This window comes from Eleutherodactylus coqui, chromosome 13 (assembly GCF_035609145.1).
Source record: "Eleutherodactylus coqui strain aEleCoq1 chromosome 13, aEleCoq1.hap1, whole genome shotgun sequence".
Taxonomy (NCBI): domain Eukaryota; kingdom Metazoa; phylum Chordata; class Amphibia; order Anura; family Eleutherodactylidae; genus Eleutherodactylus; species Eleutherodactylus coqui.
In genome coordinates, this window is record NC_089849.1 from 122,159,444 (window position 1) to 122,178,910 (window position 19,467).

Here is a 19,467-nt window from a genome sequence, read left to right on the forward strand (position 1 = left end):
TGTAGACTAAACTGGAGCAATCAATGCCAGTCAGCTGCTGCAAAAGCAAATAAAGTCTTGGGGTGCATTAAAAGAGGTATAGGGGCGAGGGACAAGAAGATTATCCTCCCACTATATAAGGCACTTGTCAGGCCTCACAGGCCGCTCAGGAAAGATGTTACGGTGTTGGGGGGGCCAAAGAAGGGCAACTAAATTAATATATGGAATGAGGGGACTGGAATACCCCGAGAGGCACCAAAATTGGGATTATTCACCCTGGAAAAAAGACGGCTAAGGGGTGACCAAATAACTATGTATAAATACATGAGGGGACAATACAAGGATCTCTCCCATGATCTGTTTATACCCAGGACTGCGACGGTAACAAGAGGGCATCCGCTACGTCTAGAAGAAACAGGTTTCATCACCAACATAGAAAGGGGTTCTTTACTGTAAGAGCAGTGAGACTGTGGAACTCTCTGCCGAGGACGTGGTGATGGCAAAATCCATGGAGGACTTTAAGAGGGGACTAGATGTCTTTTTGAACGCTATGATATTACAGGATATAGACATTAGGTGACCAGCGGGTTTGTAGTTCCGGGTCTTACTTTTAGGTAGGAACTATCAGAGGTTGACCCAGGGATTATTCTGATTGCCATTATGGAGTCGGGAAGGAATTTTTCCCCCAAATAGGCTAATTAGCTTCTGCCTCTTGGGGGTTTTTGCCTTCCCCTGGTCAACAAGAGGGTTGAAACAGGCTGAACTAGATGGACATTATCTTCAGTCAGCCTAACCTACTATGTTACTATGTATTTCAGTCGGTGCACATTAATGCCCATGTCCTGTGTATGAAGAAGTGCAGAAAAATAGACCAATGTGCATGCAAAAAAAGCATTGTTCGTTCTGCAAAAAATGCTGCGCTCATGCGTGCAGATACACATGCGCTCGTGTAAATCTGGCCTAAGACTATATAGTAAGGGCTTGTTCACATGAGTGTATTTGCGCAGTGTGTTATGTGCGCAGTTTTTGCGGCTTTAATACGCAGTGATTAGAATTCATTGCCTTGTGGTAGGTCCATACACGTTTTTGTTTTATGATTTAGATTTCTTTATTATAGATATGGCAAAAGAGGGGTAATTTAAACTTTTATTTCTTAATTTTTTTTTTTTACAATTAGTAAAACTTGATTGATTTTATTTTTACTTCTTTTTTTTTTAGCCCCTCTAGGGGACTAGAACATGCGATGTTTTGATCGCTCCTGCAGTATTATGTAATGCCTTAGCATTACGTCATACCCCAATCTGACAGACAGTTTATCAAGCCACCCCCTTTTAGAAGGCCCCCGGCTGCCATGACACCAGTACGGCTCCCTGCGATTGCATTGTGGGGGGGGGGGGGGCATACGGGACCCCCGAACATCATTTGGTCAGAATTGACAGCAGCATTTAAAGGGTTGATGACGCTGATCAAATACACGGCTGATTGCAGCTATTGCCCGTGGGTGTCAACTGTAATAAACATAGATGCCCATGCTGTATGAGGAGAGGTCGACCCGCAATCTCCCGTCATACATACCCTGATGCTGCAGGACGTAACTGTACGTCCTGGAGTATTAAGGGGTATAAGGGATTCCAGCAGTCAGTCAGCTATCACTTGCATAGTTAAGCCACTGCGTCGGCTAAGTCCAGATTATTTATGAGGTGCCGCTAGCCCCACTCTACATGATTGAGACTTTTCTCAGTATGCAGTGTAATAGCAAGAAAACTGTCAACAACAGCAAATCGTCAGGTTTAGTAGGAGGCCCAGCCGGGCCCAGGAGGCCCAGCCGGGCCATCTTGTCCTCCGTGAGGCCCAGCCGGGCCATCTTGTCCTCCGTGAGGCCCAGCCGGGCCATCTTGTCCTCTGTGAATCCTCGCACGCATTCTATTGCCTCATTGTCGATTTTGATTTGAATTTGGCCATTTTTTGCAGTGGTCATAATTTTAGTCTTCTTTAAATTCAGGTAGAGGCCCATTTTTTCACTTTGTTTTAATCTTGCATATCAGCTGCTTCAGACCGGCTTCTGTTTCTGCCAGCAGAGTTGTGTCATCCGCATAACTGAGATTGTTGATGTGTCTTCCACCTATTTTCACTGAGATTTCTAATTCATCTAGGTCCATTTTCTGCATGATCACTTCCGCATATATGTTAAACAAGACGGGTGAGAGGATGCAGCCCCGTCGGATGCCTTTGCCGATCCCAAACCAATCTGTGTCCCCATACTGTGTTCTCACAGTGGCTTCTTGATTGGTATAAAGTGATTTTATTAGCTTAACTAGATGTGCCGATACGCCAGGCTCTTGTAGGGGGCGCCATAGCTTGTCATTGTCGACACAGTCAAAAGCCTTGATGTTGTCGATGAAGCACATGTAGATATTCTTTTGGTATTCTCAAGCTTTTTCCATGGTCCATCGCAGGTTTGCAATATGGTGGCGGGTGCCGTGTCCTCGCCGGAGTCCTGCCTGCGCATCAGGGAGTTTCAACTACTGATCTCAGTCTTTCCTGTATAATTTTGAGAAGGATCTTCCTTGCATGCAGAATGAGGGCTATTGTACGGTAGTTGGAGCAATGCTGGGAGTCGCCTTTCTTTGGTAGAAGGATGAAGACAGATCTTTTCCAGTCTTGCGACCATTCTGTGGATGCCCATACGGCCTGGCACAGCGCTTTAATGGTTTTACTGGTACTGGCATCAATAGCTCTGCCGGCATGTTATTTATGCCTGATGCTTTATTTTTGGCTAGTTGTTTCCATAATGGAGTCATACATGTGTATATATTCCAATATAAGTAATCCTTTACGACTCTTAAGCATTGGGATTATATATATAAATTGTTTGACTCACTCACCCCTCCCCTCTTGTTCTTTAAATAGGAAAATGGTAGTTTGTTTGCTGACCTATTAGGAATGGAGAAGGACAGAAAAGAGACGGCTGCTAGAATACTAGAGCTCACCCTAGAGATAATCTACCTGCTGACCGGAGAGGTGAGGAGTCTGGGAATTGTCTTGTATGGTGTAATACAGCAGAGACAAGACTAGGGTGGTGAGGAGATGTATAACATGAAGTCAATGTCTCTGTCTGCGCCCAGGATTACATGGTAGTGAAGAAGACCACTGAGGATTGTGCAGCAGATAGCCGGGCCCAGGATCCTATCACAGAGTCTTCACCTCACTCACCGATGCATAAGGAGATCCTGGAACTTACCAACAAGATCACAGAGCTGCTGACCGGAGAGGTGAGTGCTGCCGGGGATGGTGCTGACCGGAGAGGTGAGTGCTGCCGGGGATGTTGCTGACCGGAGAGGTGAGTGCTGCCGGGGATGTTGCTGACCGGAGAGGTGAGCGCTGCTGGGGATGGTGCTGACCGGAGAGGTGAGCGCTGCTGGGCATGGTGCTGACCGGAGAGGTGAGCGCTGCTGGGCATGGTGCTGACCGGAGAGGTGAGCGCTGCTGGGGATGGTGCTGACCGGAGAGGTGAGCGCTGCTGGGGATGGTGCTGACCGGAGAGGTGAGCGCTGCTGGGGATGGTGCTGACCGGAGAGGTGAGCGCTGCTGGGGATGGTGCTGACCGGAGAGGTGAGCGCTGCTGGGGATGGTGCTGACCGGAGAGGTGAGCGCTGCTGGGGATGGTGCTGACCGGAGAGGTGAGCGCTGCTGGGGATGGTGCTGACCGGAGAGGTGTGTGCTGCTGGGAATACTGCCAACTGAAGAGGTGAGCGCCGCAGGGGATGGTGCTGACCAGAGAGGTGAGAGCTGCTGGGGATGGTGTTGACTGGAGAGGTGAGTGCTGCTGGGGATGGTGCAGACTGGAGAGGTGAGTGCTGCTGCGGATGGTGCAGACTGGAGAGGTGAGCGCTGCTGCGGATGGTGCAGACTGGAGAGGTGAGCGCTGCTGGGGATGGTGCAGACTGGAGAGGTGAGCGCTGCTGGGGATGGTGCTGACTGGAGAGGTGAGCGCTGCTGGGGATGGTGCTGACAGGAGAGGTGAGCGCTGCTGGGGATGGTGCTGACCGGAGAGGTGAGCGCTGCTGGGGATGGTGCTGACCGGAGAGGTGAGCGCTGCTGGGGATGGTGCTGACCGGAGAGGTGAGCGCTGCTGGGGATGGTGCTGACCGGAGAGGTGAGCGCTGCTGGGGATGGTGCTGACCGGAGAGGTGAGCGCTGCTGGGGATGGTGCTGACCGGAGAGGTGAGCGCTGCTGGGGATGGTGCTGACCGGAGAGGTGTGTGCTGCTGGGAATACTGCCAACTGAAGAGGTGAGCGCCGCAGGGGATGGTGCTGACCAGAGAGGTGAGAGCTGCTGGGGATGGTGTTGACTGGAGAGGTGAGTGCTGCTGGGGATGGTGCAGACTGGAGAGGTGAGTGCTGCTGCGGATGGTGCAGACTGGAGAGGTGAGCGCTGCTGCGGATGGTGCAGACTGGAGAGGTGAGCGCTGCTGGGGATGGTGCAGACTGGAGAGGTGAGCGCTGCTGGGGATGGTGCTGACTGGAGAGGTGAGCGCTGCTGGGGATGGTGCTGACTGGAGAGGTGAGCGCTGCTGGGGATGGTGCTGACTGGAGAGGTGAGCGCTGCAGGGGATGCAGTTGGGCTCAGAGAGGTGAGCGCTGCAAGGGATGCAGTTGGGCTCGGAGAGGTGAGCCCTGTAGGGGATGCAGTTGGGCTCGGAGGGGTAAGCGCTGCATTGGATGGTGTTGGGCTTGGAGGGGTGAGCGTTGCAGCTGATGCTGTTGGCCTTGGGGGAGGTGAGCGCTGCAGCTGATGCTGCTGGGTTCGGAGAGGTGAGCGCTGCAGCTGTTGGGCTGGGGGAGATGAGCACTACAGAGGGTGAGGGGGGATCTCCCATTGATTACTGTAGCCTTGTACAGTAATCTTAAGGTCATGGGTGTCCCCCTATTGAGGCAGGAGTCTATATATATATATATATATATATGACGAAAGCCCTCACTCACTCACTCACTGATTCACTGACTGACTCGCCACTAATTCTCCAACTTCCCGTTGTCGTAGAAACATGAAATTTAGTAAGAGCATAGATTATGTCCAAAATAGGAAAAGTAAAAAGGTCCCAACTCGATTATTTAATTCTAGCGCAAAAGAATTAGTGTCGAAATTTTACATACGGGATCTAATTCTCGATGTCATAGAAACTTAGTTTGGCACGAGCATTGAATATGTAATAAATAGGAAAAGTTAATGGGTCCCAACTCGATTATTCAATTCTAGTGCAAAAGAACTAGCGTCCAAATTTTACGTGCAGAATCTAATTTTCTCACTTCTTGGTGTAATAGAAACTTGAAATTTGGCACGAGCATTGATTATCTCATAAATAGGAAAAGTTAATGGGTCCCAACTCGATTATTCAATTCTAAGCGCAAAAGAATTAGCGTCCAAATTTTACGTACGGAATCTAATTCTCCAACTTCCCAATGTCATAGAAATTTGAAATTTTGCACGAGCATTGATTATGTCATAAATAGGAAAAGATAATGGGTCCCAACTTGGTTATTCAATTCTAAGCACAAAAGAATTAGCGTCCAAATTTTACGTACGGAATCTAATTGTCTCACTTTCCGGTGTCATAGAAATGTGAAATTTGGAACGGCCATTGATTATGTCATAAAGAGGAAAATTTTATGGGTCCCAACTCGATTGTTCAATTCTAAGCGCAAAAGAATTAGCGTCCAAATTTTACGTACGGAATCTAATTCTCACTTCCCGGTGTCATAGAAACTCGAAATTTGGCACGAGCATTAATTATGTCATAAATAGGAAAAGCTAATGGGTCCCAACTAGAGATGAGCGAGTATACTCGTTTCGAGTATTTACTCGATCGAGCACCTATGCAAAATGGTGAACATATGTTTTTCCCGGTATTTCTAAATTAACCACAACTTCATAAGATTTTCCGTGTGAACACCAGATAAACACCAGTACCAAATTAACTCGGGCGAAGCCGGGTATATCAGCTAGTAGTATATAAAGCTGCAATCTGTGCAGTACTGAACAACTGGTCTAGAGAGAGTCTGTAAGGACTGCAGGGCAGATGAGAGCCCGCAAAACCTACACATTGCCAACTGTTCTCCGCTGCTATGGGGCAAATTTTCCTAAGTCAGCAAGGCTGGTAAATTTTGAAGTCAAGGCTAAGGAGAGATGAAGACAGAAGGGATGTAGACCTGCAGCCAAGCAAGTTCCAAGAAGGCCCAGTCTGATCTTATTGGTGTCCATAACCCGACAGACTAGTCATCCGTCTGTTTCCGTCAGCGCCATAGAACTTGAAAGGAATGGCCAGGTGCGTGTTCAATTAGTGTTCTGTTTAACCCCTTCATGACATGGCCTATTTTGGGCTTAAGGACGCAACAATTTTTGGCGGATTTTCTTCTCCGTTTATCAAAAGTCATAACTTTTTTATTTTTCCGTCGACGCGGCCGTATGAGGGCTTGTTTTTTGCATGGCGAACTGTAGTTTTTTATCGGTGCCACTTTTCGGTACATAGACTAAATTGTAAAACTTTTTTTTTTTTTTAATGATAGCAGGGAGAGAAAACGCATCAATTCTGCCATAGAGTTTTTTATTTTTTTTTTTACAGTGGTACTCATGCAGCATAAATGAGACATTCCATTTTTTCTGCGGACCGGTACGGTTACAACGATACCAAAATTCTTACATTTTTTTTTAGGTTTTCCCACTTTTCTGCAATAAAAACCCTTTTTCTGGGTAATCTTTTTTTTTTTTTTCTAAATTGCTGCATTCAAAGTCCTGTAACTTTCGTCATATCATACGAGGGAATTGGTCAGCCGTTAATGGAAACTCTGAAGCAGACTGCATTACCGCTGAATGTGTAAATTAGGAGTGTATACAAGACATAAAGTAATGGTGTGGGGTACACCACTAAGTTACGGTGGCCTCATAGCCCAGCATGTGCCAAGTGCTCTACAGAAGCCGGGATGGCTCCTATATTCCAGCATTGAGCCTTTTTCTCTGCTGTGTTTGTATCTCTGTTCTCAGGTTCCGGTAAGGTGTGAGGATGTCTCCGTCTACTTCTCCATGGAGGAGTGGGAGTATGTAGAAGGACACAAGGATCTGTATGAGGACGTCATGGTGGAGAGTCTACAATCTCTACTATATGCAGGTAAGAGGAGACCTTCCTTGTTCTTCCCTGCAAAGTTTTATACACAACGATAAGCTTTAGGACTCCCACCCGCTGGCGATAGACTTTACTGCGATGCGAGACTGGGTGAAAACGCATGAGAATGAAACCAATGATTTTAAATTGTTTCATTCTCATTTGCGATGTTTTCACGAAGCCCTGCAGGGCTAAGAAAAATCTGCAATATTGACCTTTTTTTTACAGCTAGGGCTGGTTTTAAGGGAAGGGCTTATATTTCAAGTCCTTTCCCGAAAATCATCACCGCGGTGGTGGCCTTCGTTCCATTGCTTTCAATGGGGCTGCAGCAGGGCCAGCCCCATTGAAAGCAATGGGATAGCATCGCGGACCTCTGCCACAGCTGTAACAGGGCATTCCTTCATCACCATGGTCCCCACGGGGATGAAAGAATCCCCTGCCATAGCTGTCACAGCTGTGTCAGGGGAGCGCAACGTACTCCCTATGTTTTCAATGGGGCTGGCGCTGCTACCACTGGCCCCATTGAAGTCAATGGGCAATATTGCAGATTTTTCTTAGCCCTGCGAGGCTTAGTGAAAACATTGCAAATGAGAATATAACCATTGAAAATCATTGGTTTTATTATCATCCGTTTTCACTCAGTCTCGCATCGGAGAAAAATCCATCGCCAGTGGGTGTGAGCCCTTAGAGGAATTGGGATTTGCATTTCATGTCACATTTTTGCTGCAGATTTTAACTTTTTTATGCATTTTGGTGTGGATCTGCAGCAGATTTTTCTGCTGTGGAACATCCACAGCAAATCTGCTACATGTGAACACCACCACAGAGTGCAAATGCACAGTGCGGCTGGTTGCATCGAGCCAAACCATGGCCTCAGGTGCACGTGATAGGGCTGTGTGTAGTCAGCCTCACCGTGTTCTTCCACCCTATATACACTGCATAAATACAGCACCAGAACCAACATTATTACATAAATACATATCAGAACCAAGCTCATAACATAAATACAGCAGATGAACTAACCTCACTACATAAATATATATCAGAACCAAGCTCATAACATAAATACAGTACCAGAACTAACGTCAGTATATAAATATATATCAGTAACTAGCTCATAACATAAATGCAGCAGATGAACTAACCTCAGTATATAAATATATATCAGAACCAAGCTCATAACATAAATACAGTACCAGAACTAACCTCACTACATACATATCAGAACCAAGCTCATAACATAAATACAGCAGATGAACTAACCTCACTACATAAATATATATCAGTAACTAGCTCATAACATACATGCAGCAGATGAACTAACCTCAGTATATAAATATATATCAGAACCAAGCTCATAACATAAATGCAGCACCAGAACCAACCTTATTATATAAATACATATCAGAACCAAGCTCATAACATAAATACAGCAGATAAACTAACCTCACTACATAAATATATATCATAAACTAGCTCATAACATAAATACAACACCAGAACCAACCTTATTACATAAACACATATCAGAACCAAGCTCATAACATAAATACAGTACCAGAACTAAGCTCACTACATACATATCAGAACCAAGCTCATAACATAAATACAGCAGATGAACTAACCTCAGTATATAAATATATATCAGAACCAAGCTCATAACATAAATACAGCACCAGATTCCTCACCCAAAATGTCACATATTCTATAAGGTAGCTTTTATAATGTAGCAGTAGGTCAGTTTTAATATATCTCTAAATGCTACAGTTACCATACAATGTCATCATATACCCGCTCTCTGTAGTGATAGTGATTGCAGTGCATTTACCTCCAGTGATCATAGGCGATGTCTCTTTCATTGGGTTTTTTCTCTTAGACTGCCATGGAGACTTCTTCCAGTCCCGACTCAGACTAGTAATGTGCCCGCTGTGATCCTACTTATTAATAATGCCCTCCTAATAATAATAGTACCCCCTGTTGCCATAATTAGTAATATGACCCCCTCTGTGCCCCAGTGCATGTTTAGGGCTGCCTGGCCCTACTCCTAATACTATGTGGCTGATGCTGCACGCGATCTTGCATGGCATAACTTCTTCACTCTTCTGAGCACCAGAGCCTGGAGGAAGAGTGCAGACGATGTGTTGTGCAAGATGGCTCACAGCTTCAGAGACTCCGATCTCAGTGTGTGTTATTGAATTAACCCCTGCACCAGCCAGAGTATTAGGAACAGGGCCAGGCTGCCCTAAACATGTGCTGGGGCTCATGCCTCCCTTCCCATAGCATGCCCCAAGGCAAGCCTTTTCCACCACGCTACTTAGGTCTAAAGTGCACAGTCATGGTTGGTCTACTGGACCAGGAAACTTGCTTTGAATGAAGGTTAAGGAGTTGAAGAATGATTGATGGGACGACTTCTGATCCACTGCATTTTTTACAGTGGCAGTTGAAACAAAGGTTGCATAGTTCTGTGCTCTACAAGCCCAGTGCCTAGGCTATTGCCATCGGGACCGTCCACATGGGCAGGATGCACCACAACATGTGGAGGGCTTCATGCAGATTGTGATGTGGAATTGAAAATGGCTTAACCCCCTTCTCATCAGTCCCATCAAATTTGGGGGAAAAAAAAGCTGAAAATATCCCTTTTTTATTGTAGATTTTGAATTTGTCTCATGTAAATACAGTAATTTGGTGCAGAACTTAAGTGCATTTTAATCCCCTTAGTGGCATACCTAATTTTAATCTTCAAAACTAATTAATTGTTCCCCCTTTTGTGTTCCAGTGGTTGTCACTTTTTGTGTCAATGTAACTGTGTGAGCCGTGTATGTATTTTGCGGGACGGGTTCTAGATTTTATGGGAACAATGTTTTTACTGCGTGGTACACAGTGTAAAGAGAAAGGCACGACACTCTTCATCAGTATTGCTGGGCGTTGTGTTTGTCTTTCACATCCCACCCTCTAAAAAATCAAGAGAGCAATAAAATATATTTGCCCTAAAATAGTACCAAGAAAAACTGTAATTTGTGCCACAAAATAATGACAAGCCCCCTGTCCATACAACCAAGTGATAGCAAAATGATGGTTCTAGGTGTGCGGCTACACACAAATGACATAAGTAGTAAAATGTACAAACACTACACTCTTTTGGTGTTGCCATATTTGTACAGACCCATGGAGAGAGACGGCCGTCTTCTAACTGTCAGTCACACGGGCGCCGATGCGCCCGTGTGACTGAGCCCTTAGGTCCAATATATCTACAGTGTTAATGGAAAGCTTAAAGGGGTTGTCCCGCAAAATGAAGTAAAGGTAAACACTTCTGTATGGCCATATACATGCACTTTGTAATATACATCGTGCATTAAATATTGGCCATACAGAAGTTATATACTTACCCCCGTGTTGGCGTCCACGTCTCCATGGCGCCGACCAAATCCTTCTCCTGTCTCTTCTGTCCCGTTGAAGGGGCCGCTCCAGCGTGCTCGCGCTGCACAGCTGGTCTGCGCATGCGCAGACAACCTGTATAACTTCTGTATCGCTCATATTTAATGCATGATGTATATTACAAAGTGCATGTATATGGCCATACAGAAGGGTTTACCTTTACTTCATTTTGCGGAACAACCCCTTTAAGTCTAAAAATGTTACAAAATATCCACTTATGTTTTACAAAATTGTGTTTCTATTTCTGATAGATGAATGCACCAAAGACATGGGGAGTATTTTATCTACAGATTACGAAGTAAAACCTAATATCACAGAATACAACCATGAAGAACATTCCACAACACTTCTAAAACCAAATCTACCATCAGTCCTTCACAGCAGAGATCTTTCCACTGATCTCAGTAATCACAAGGAGCCTTCATCTGATCGATCACTCGTGGTTAAGCAAAGTACAGGCGAGAAGAAGGATAAAATGTTTCTATGTTCTGAATGTGGAAAATGTCTTACAAGGAAAACACTTCTTATAGAACATCAGAGAACTCACACAGGAGAGAAGCCATATTCATGTTCTGAATGTGGGAAATGTTTTGTGAGGAAACCACGTCTTATTGAACATCAAAGAACTCACACAGAGGAGAAACCATTTTCATGTCCAGAATGTGGTAAATGTTTTAAACATAAATCTGCGGCTGTTAACCATCAGGTAATCCATACAGGGGAGAGGCCATTTTCATGTTTGGATTGCGGAAAATCTTTTAGTAGAAAACTATCCCTTACTGAACATTGTGTAACTCACACAGGGGAGAAACCATTTTCATGTTCTGAGTGTGGAAAAAGCTTCACAAGAAAATCAAGTCTTATTGAACATCTGAGAATTCACACAGGAGAGAAGCCGTTCTCATGTCCAGAATGTGGGAAATGTTTTAGCCAGAAGTCCGAGTTTGTTAAACATCGGGCAATCCATACAGGGGAGAAGCCATTTTTATGTTCAGAATGTGGGAAATGGTTTAGCAAGAAATCAGAACTTGTTAAACATCAGAGAATTCACACAGGGGAGAAGCCATTCTCCTGTCCAGAATGTGGGAAATGCTTTAGCCATAAGTCTGACCTTGTTAAACATCAAAGAATTCACACAGGAGAGAAGCCGTTTCCATGTTCAGAATGTGGGAAATGTTTTATCCGGAAATTTGATCTTGTTAAACATCAGGTGATCCACACAGGAGAGAGGCCATTTTTATGTTCAGAATGTGGGAAATGTTATAAACAAAGCTCGGCTGTTGCTCAGCATAAGAAGCGCTGCCATTTTAACGTTCAGACTGCAGCAAATGTTTTAACTTAGATATGACTTTTAGAACTATCAAATGGATTAAAGACTTACCTTAAAAACGTTTGTTTTTAAAATGACAGTTTTGCTCAACATTGCTCACAAAATATATTTTCTTCACTGTATCTGCACTATTTTAAGTGTAGAAATTTTTCTTATTCTGCTGTCTATACATGAATATGGGGACGGCTACCTTATCTATACATGACTAGGGGGCGGCCATCTTTCCTGAACTACGTTTAACAGCATTTAGAGATATGCTTTATGTCACCCTCATGGGCCATTCACACAGTGAGCAGGAGGGGACTCACTAACATGCAGAGTATTCTACACATGCTCTGTGACCTGTACAGGGATCATTTTGCAGAGAGGGGGAGTAGATAGTCACAGCTGATCACCTATTGTGAATGGTGGATGCTGTGTTATCTACATATAGGTGTCACCTCTCGGTGTGATCCTGCCTGTGATGCTAGTGAAATGACTGCTGTAAATCAGGAAGTGTCAGACAAGTATTAGGCTCTGTGGTCAGTGTGCAAAGAGGGGAGGAGGTGAGCTGTGACTTATGGTGGGTCCTGTGTTATCTATAGATAGGTGTCATCTCACATTGTAATCCAGCCTGTGATATTAATGAAATGATGGCTGCAGATCAAGAAGTGTCAGACTAGTATTAAGCTCTGTGGTCAGTATGCAGGGAGGGGAGGGGAGGAGCTGAGCTGTGACTATTGAGAATGGTGGGTACTGTGTTATCTACGTATGTCACCTCTCAGTGTAATCCTGCCTGTGATGTTATGGCCCTTTTATATGGGATGATTATTATTGTTCAGATTCCTGCGGGATTTTGAACGATAATCATCCAGTGTAAACGCATGCAACGACTGGACGAGAATTGTTTCATGTACACAGAAGTTGGTGACTTCTGAAGAATTGTCTGTGTACTTTAAATGGGGGTGGGCGGGGGATAGGTGAGCGAATGCCCCCTGGCCTGCTCTGCCTCCATTTCGGCAGCGCTGTGAGCGATACCCCAAATGGAGCAGGAAAGCGAAAACCTTGCATAGGTGTGAAACTACATTTATTAGAACAACCTACAAAGAATGTATAAAGATGCATGAGATCATACCTCGAATTGAGGCCAAGTGGTATACGGGTACATAATTTCATAATCAAAAAAGCTTCCAATATAAAAACTTTTTTCTGCCAATCTCTACAGCCTTATATATGTGCAAAACTGACTCTTGTTTTTCTCAGATTTTACTTCAAAAACATATTTGACTTGTAATTCCACACGTATAACTAGCGGGCTGTACCTCCTGTCATTTACAGTATACTGGATGTACCATTCACAAGTTAAAAGCCAGATTATCAGGACAGATAGCCAAGCTTCCAGCAATACTGCAGCATTCAATGTCTCTGGTTGTCAAGACTTGAACCTGGTAACTCCTGTGCTCCAGGTGGCAGCTCTACCCGTTGAGCTATCCAGCTTGCTGGACAGCTCCCCTGCTGAATCATAGCCCAGTCCTTGCTCCTGTTGATCCAGTTCCTGCCTTCCTGACTTGCTCCACTCTGCTCCCTTGATTAAACTTCCTATATAAACCTGCCCCTATCCCTCACTCTTTGCAGGATTATTGTGCTCCTAGCCAATAGTCTAGCTTCACCACCTGCCTGTTCTTCCATACTGCGAATTCATACTCACTGTTACTGACCACTGGCTGTTACGATCGTGTGGGCAGGCAAAGCACGGGACCCACACGATCGTGACCAAGGGGGGGACACACACGGGTTTCCTGCAAACTGACCCTGTGCTACCGGGAGGTTGGCATGGCCCTACCTAAGCGGGGACATTGCCCCAATAAGGGCAGCCCAGCGGTCTTCGGATCTGGGCCCTAGCTGATCCTAGGAGCCACACACCAGAACAGGATGCATTCACATGCCACATGACAGACCCAGAATACACCGCATACAACCACTAGTAACAGATTGGAAGCTGAATATAAATACCAGGTATTGGTTGACATTTTGTACAAGATGTTGAAAGCTAGCAGGCCACTTCACGGCTCCTGGTTATACTGCTAGTCCCTACACTCACCAGGAGTCCAGCAGAACCGGACACCGTTCACACAGCACGCTGCAATAGGACAGGACACAGATTGCAGGTCACACAGCAAACTGACAGAATTTAAACGTACAAACAGCCATGAACCAGATCACACTGCAAACTTCACTAGACAAGACTTCATGACACTTTCACTCCTGCTCACCTTGAACTCCAGACACAGACTGACCAAGAGCTGGGTTTATATGTGAGCACAGACCCAGGAGATTGGCTAGCAGGAAGTACCACACCCAGCCAGCTCAATCAATTAACCCTCCACCTCCTGTGGAGCTGTGCTGCTAGGAAGCCTAGAACTACAGATTCCAGCAGCACATGTAACACTGGCCTTCCTTTGACAACATTACGTGCCTGCTCCTTTGTACCACAAACCAATACTACCCATTACAGAACTCTGGCCTTCTGACTATGTTACGGGCCTTCTCCTTTGTACCGCAAACCACAACTATCTGTTACCGACATCTGACTTCACCCTGACTACGCTATATGTCCACTCGGGTTACAACAAGAGAGTCCAAACCCGCACCATATTGTTACACTGGTGTTTCTTGACGTTTCAGAGACTGACGTGCAGGCACAACCTCTACACTATGTTATAGCCATAGAAAGGAATAATGGGGTGGAGATTGTCAGAAAAAGGTTTTATCTCTGGAATCTTCTTGGATTATGGAATGATGTATCACTTAGCCTCGAGGTATGGTCTCGTGTATCTTTATTCATTCTTTATAGTTTGGTTCATATGTGTGTCTGTCTGCTTTATGCAAAGCATGTTTGGGAATTGGTATCTCTTCATGGGTAATTCCAGGACAAATCACCTAAGTGGGGGAACATCTCTAATTTTTACAAAACTTTGTACCGTATATTCCGGCGTATAAGACGACCCCCCAACTGTCGCCTTATATGCCTAGAATACAGTGTAAAAAAAAAAATCAGTACTCCCCTCCCCCGGCATTCTGTGGCGCTGCTGCAGGCTGTCGCTCCCTCATTGAATGGCTGTGATTGGCTGACGCTGCGTGTGTTAGCCAATCACAGCATTAGCTTTCTGGAGGCGGGGATTTCAAGCCCCGCATCCAGAAAGCAACGCTCTGTCGGGGACAAGGAGAGAGCGACAGGCTGCAGCAGCGCCAGGGCAGGTGAGTACTGTTTTTTTGGGGGGTTTTTGACACTTTTTATTTTTGTATAGCCGGTGTATAAGACGACCCCCGACTGCAGAGCAGATTTTTCGGGGATAAAAGGTCGTCTTATACGCTGGAATATATGGTACATTTGTTTGTTACTAGAATGTATATAGAAATCTCAAATTTAAACCCTTATGTTCATGGGGTCAAGAGCTGGGGGTCATTATTGGTGGACATAGCAAGATGTGCGCGGCGTTATTCTCCTTCATAGTCATTTGTAGGGTTAGAACATATTTTCCTAACACTGTAATTCCAATACAAGTTAAAGTAAATTTTGAACAATTTCAACATTTTTTTTATTGGAACTGAGCCACCGCAGAGATAATGCTGGAAAAATGTATGTAGTGTATGCCTCATACACTGAAGGGTCTTACCTCAATTTCAGGAAGTCATTCTTTGTAGTTTTTGAGAAAAGAAAATTAACCTATTGCTGACAATAAAAAAATGCATAACACAGATCTAAAAAGCTGTTAGATTATTTTTAACTAATTTCTATGTATTTTGGTGTGCTGAAAATGACAAAAAATGAAAAAAATCCTAGACATCAGGATTTACCACAAAATGCAAAATTCTCTTCAAATTTAGCACATTTTTCTCAGTTTTTGGTTTTGTTTTTTTTTCTCTTTGGGTTTTTAACTAAATTGAAAGTCAAAATTACTATTAATGAATTCACATCAGTGCATTTAAAATATACAAAGCCAAAAACATAACTTTCAAAGAAAAGAACTTCCAGAGTGAGCTAATGGAAAGCAGCATCAACATGTTGCACGCTGACCGCGCAGGTTCTGACATGCACGGTCTCGATTCAATTTTTTTTCTTGGTTCTCGCCTGTGGTACTATTGCATCTTGACGCTAAGTATGGGTGGAGATAAGATACATGGTGCTTGACAGGGTGGTGACTCCCCCAGGAACTTTTTGGCTGCCATGAGCAAGTTCCTAGCATGCCGCAGCAATCACTCTCCCCGGAGCAGCCGTCCCCTTTCCTTCTCCCCATGGCGAACCGTTAGGCGGCACCTGCGCTGACAGTGTGATACTGCAGCAGCTCTGGGAATCCCCCTGCTGTAAGGGTTGTGCTCTCCGATCTCCCGTGACGAAGCCCTGGTGCTGTGACTTACGAAGCCGCATAGCATCTCCCCTGGCCATCTGCTCCCTCACAGCTCCCTCCACAAACGTGTCTGTGCTGCTGTGCTCTCAGCTCTTTCCCAGATGCCAGCTCTTTGCTTCTGTGGCCGCTGACAGCTTGCTCCCCTGCTCAGTGTCTGCCGCTGCTGCCAGTGACGCTGGCTCTTTGCTGCTGTAGCCGCTGACAAATGGAAAGCGAGGGAGTAACTCCCACAATCTCTTCGTGTTAGCTCGTCATTCTTAAATCGTGTTTCCCCAAGTTAGTGTTATAGGTCCTCGGAAGTGTATTAATTCGCCTGACCGTTTCTGTTTCATTTATGGTGAATATACAGTGTTGAAGCAACAGCTGAATATTACAGACTTTGTGAAAAAAGTGTACTTCACATACTTTAGACTGAAACTTGGAGCTCAAGATAAAGTTTGGGCGCCTCATAAAGTATGCACTCGGTGTGTTGAGGACCTCTGAAATTGGTTTAAGGGTAAGAAAAAAGCTTTCCGCTATGGGATTCCTATGGTACGGCGAGAGCAAAAGAACCATAGTGACGACTGTTACTTTTGTTTATGCGATGTGAAAGGGTATAACTCCAAATGGAAGCATTCCATTTCATACCTCAATCTTCACTCAGCAATTCGTGTCATCCCCCATGGCACAGATATACCAGTACCCAAGCCCCCTGCTACCTTGGAGGAGATACCTAGCTCCGATGTAGGTGGAGTCCTACCTGAACTAGATGACGTATCAAGTTCTGACTTTGAAGACGATACAAGACCAACATGTTTTTCCCAGGAGGAGGTGAATGATTTGGTAAGAGACTTAAATTTTCCCAAAGATGCCGCTGAGTTACTCGGTTCAAGGCTCAAAAGCAGGAATTTATTATTGCCAGTAGTGTCTTTTTCATGGTTCAGACATTGTGAAAAGGAGTTCGTTCCTTACTTTGCCCAGGAAGACAAGTTGGTTTATTGCATCGATGTCGAAGGTTTGATGGGTCATTTTAAAATCCAATATAATTCAACACAGTGGCGTCTTTTCATAGATTCTTCAAAAAGAAGTCTCAAGGCAGTTTTGCTCCACAACGGTGGTTTTTACGCTTCCATCCCTGTAGGTCATTCCGTACACTTGAAGGAAACCTACATGAACTTGGAATTGGTTCTTCGTAAACTTAAATATAAAGACCACGGTTGGCAAGTGTGTGGGGATTTAAAGGGGTTGTCCCGCGCCGAAACGGGTTTTTTTTTTTTTCAACCCCCCCCCCGTTCGGCGCGAGACAACCCCGATGCAGGGAGGTAAAGAAAGCTCACCGGAGCGCTTACCTGAATCCCCGCGCTCCGGTGACTTCTCTACTCACCGCTGAAGATGGCCTCTTCCTCCGTGGACCGCAGCTCTTCTGTGCGGTCCACTGCCGATTCCAGCCTCCTGATTGGCTGGAATCGGCACGTGACGGGGCGGAGCTACACGGAGCTACACGGAGCCCCATAGAAGACTGCAGAAGACCCGGACTGCGCAAGCGCGGCTAATTTGGCCATCGGAGGGCGAAAATTAGTCGGCACCATGGAGACGAGGACGCCAGCAACGGAACAGGTAAGTATAAAACTTTTTATAACTTCTGCATGGCTCATAATTAATGCACAATGTACATTACAAAGTGCATTATTATGGCCATGCAGAAGTGTACAGACCCACTTGCTGCCTCGGGACAACCCCTTTAAAGGTCTTGTGCATGCTGATCGGGCAGCAAGCTGGATATACCAAATACCCTTGTTTTCTGTGTCTATAGGACAGTTGAGACCGACAAAATCACTGTACCAAGAACAGTTGGCAGCCGAGGGTGCTCACAGTCGGTCAAAAAAATGTCCTCCGAGAAACTTTGGTACCTCCACATAAAGTTCTTCTACCACCTCTCCATATAGAATTGGGATTGATGAAGCAATTCGGGAAAGCACTTCCAAGAGATGGAGAATGCTTCAAATATTTGGTCACCAAGTTCCTAGGCCTCTCAGAGGCAAAATTGAAGGAAAGTGTGTTCGTCGGACCTGACACTAGAAGGCTTATAGATCAAGAGTTTGTCAATACCATGACAGATTCTCAAAAAGAAGGGTGTATTGTATTTAAAGAGGTCATAGAGAAATTTTTAGGCAATAAGAATGATCCTGACTACAAAAAGATCGTCGGACGAATACTGAAAGCATCTCAAGCTTTAGGTTGCCTGATGAGTTTGAAAGTGCATTTCCTCCAATCTGATCTTTACTAATTTCCTGAAAATTTGGGAGCTGTGAGTGAAGAACAAGGTGAATGATTCCACCGGGACCTTAAGGGTTGTCTCGTGCCGAAACGGGTTTTTTTTTTCATAGGCCCCCCGTTCGGCGCAGGACAACCCCAAGGGATGTGTTAAAAGAAAAAAAAAATTATATTACTTACCCGAATCCCCGCTCTGCGACGTCTTCCTTCTTCCTACTTCTTCCTTCACCAAGATGGCCGCCGGGATCTTCACCCACAATGCACCGCGGGTCTTCTCCCATGGTGCACCGTGGGCTCTGTGCGGTCCATTGCCGATTCCAGCCTCCTGATTGGCTGGAATCGGCACACGTGACGGGGCGGAGCTACGATGACCAGCTCTCCGGCACGAGCGGCCCCATTCACCAGGAAGAAGACCGCACAGCGCAAGCACGTCTAAAAAAGCAAGAAGACATCAGAATTAGACGGATCCATGGCGACGGGGACGCCAGCAACGGAGCAGGTAAGTGAATAACTTCTGTATGGCTCATATTTAATGCACGATGTATATTACAAAGTGCATTAATATGGCCATACAGAAGTGTATAACCCCACTTGCTGCCGCGAGACAACCCCTTTAAAGAGATGGAAAGAAGATACCAGGGAAAATGGAGCATTCCAGTGATGGCCGACTACTGTTGGATGCTTCAGAGAGACATTCCAGATGCTACTCACAAGCGTAAATGTACAAAGAGGAGCCTCACAGGAAGAAGAAATGATTTTAGTGTGTTTTAGTGCTCATTTCTGTTCAGTAATTAAAAATTGTAGAAGTGCCCCCAACACAGACAATCTGCGACCGTGAGATTAGGCTGAACTTGTAGACAGAGCATTTAAGCAATTCTATTTGATGTGCAGTTATTGAAGCTTTATGGAGGGGGGGTTATAC

At 45.2% G+C, this 19,467-nt stretch overlaps 1 protein-coding gene across 4 annotated transcripts in view; it reads left to right on the forward strand.

Annotated features, from left to right (window-relative positions):
• LOC136588112 (gastrula zinc finger protein XlCGF57.1-like) overlaps positions 1-15,637 on the forward strand; it is a 29,463-nt gene extending 13,826 nt beyond the window's left edge. For all 4 annotated transcript variants that reach the window (XM_066587082.1, XM_066587081.1, XM_066587084.1 and 1 more), the window contains exons 2-5: positions 2,890-3,000; positions 3,105-3,251; positions 7,022-7,145; positions 10,826-15,637. In XM_066587082.1, coding sequence (XP_066443179.1) covers positions 2,923-3,000; positions 3,105-3,251; positions 7,022-7,145; positions 10,826-11,916 — 1,440 coding nt within the window. In that variant the 5' untranslated portion in view covers positions 2,890-2,922 and the 3' untranslated portion in view covers positions 11,917-15,637. The remainder of the gene's footprint in view (positions 1-2,889; positions 3,001-3,104; positions 3,252-7,021; positions 7,146-10,825) is intronic.
• Positions 15,638-19,467: the final 3,830 nt, after the last annotated feature.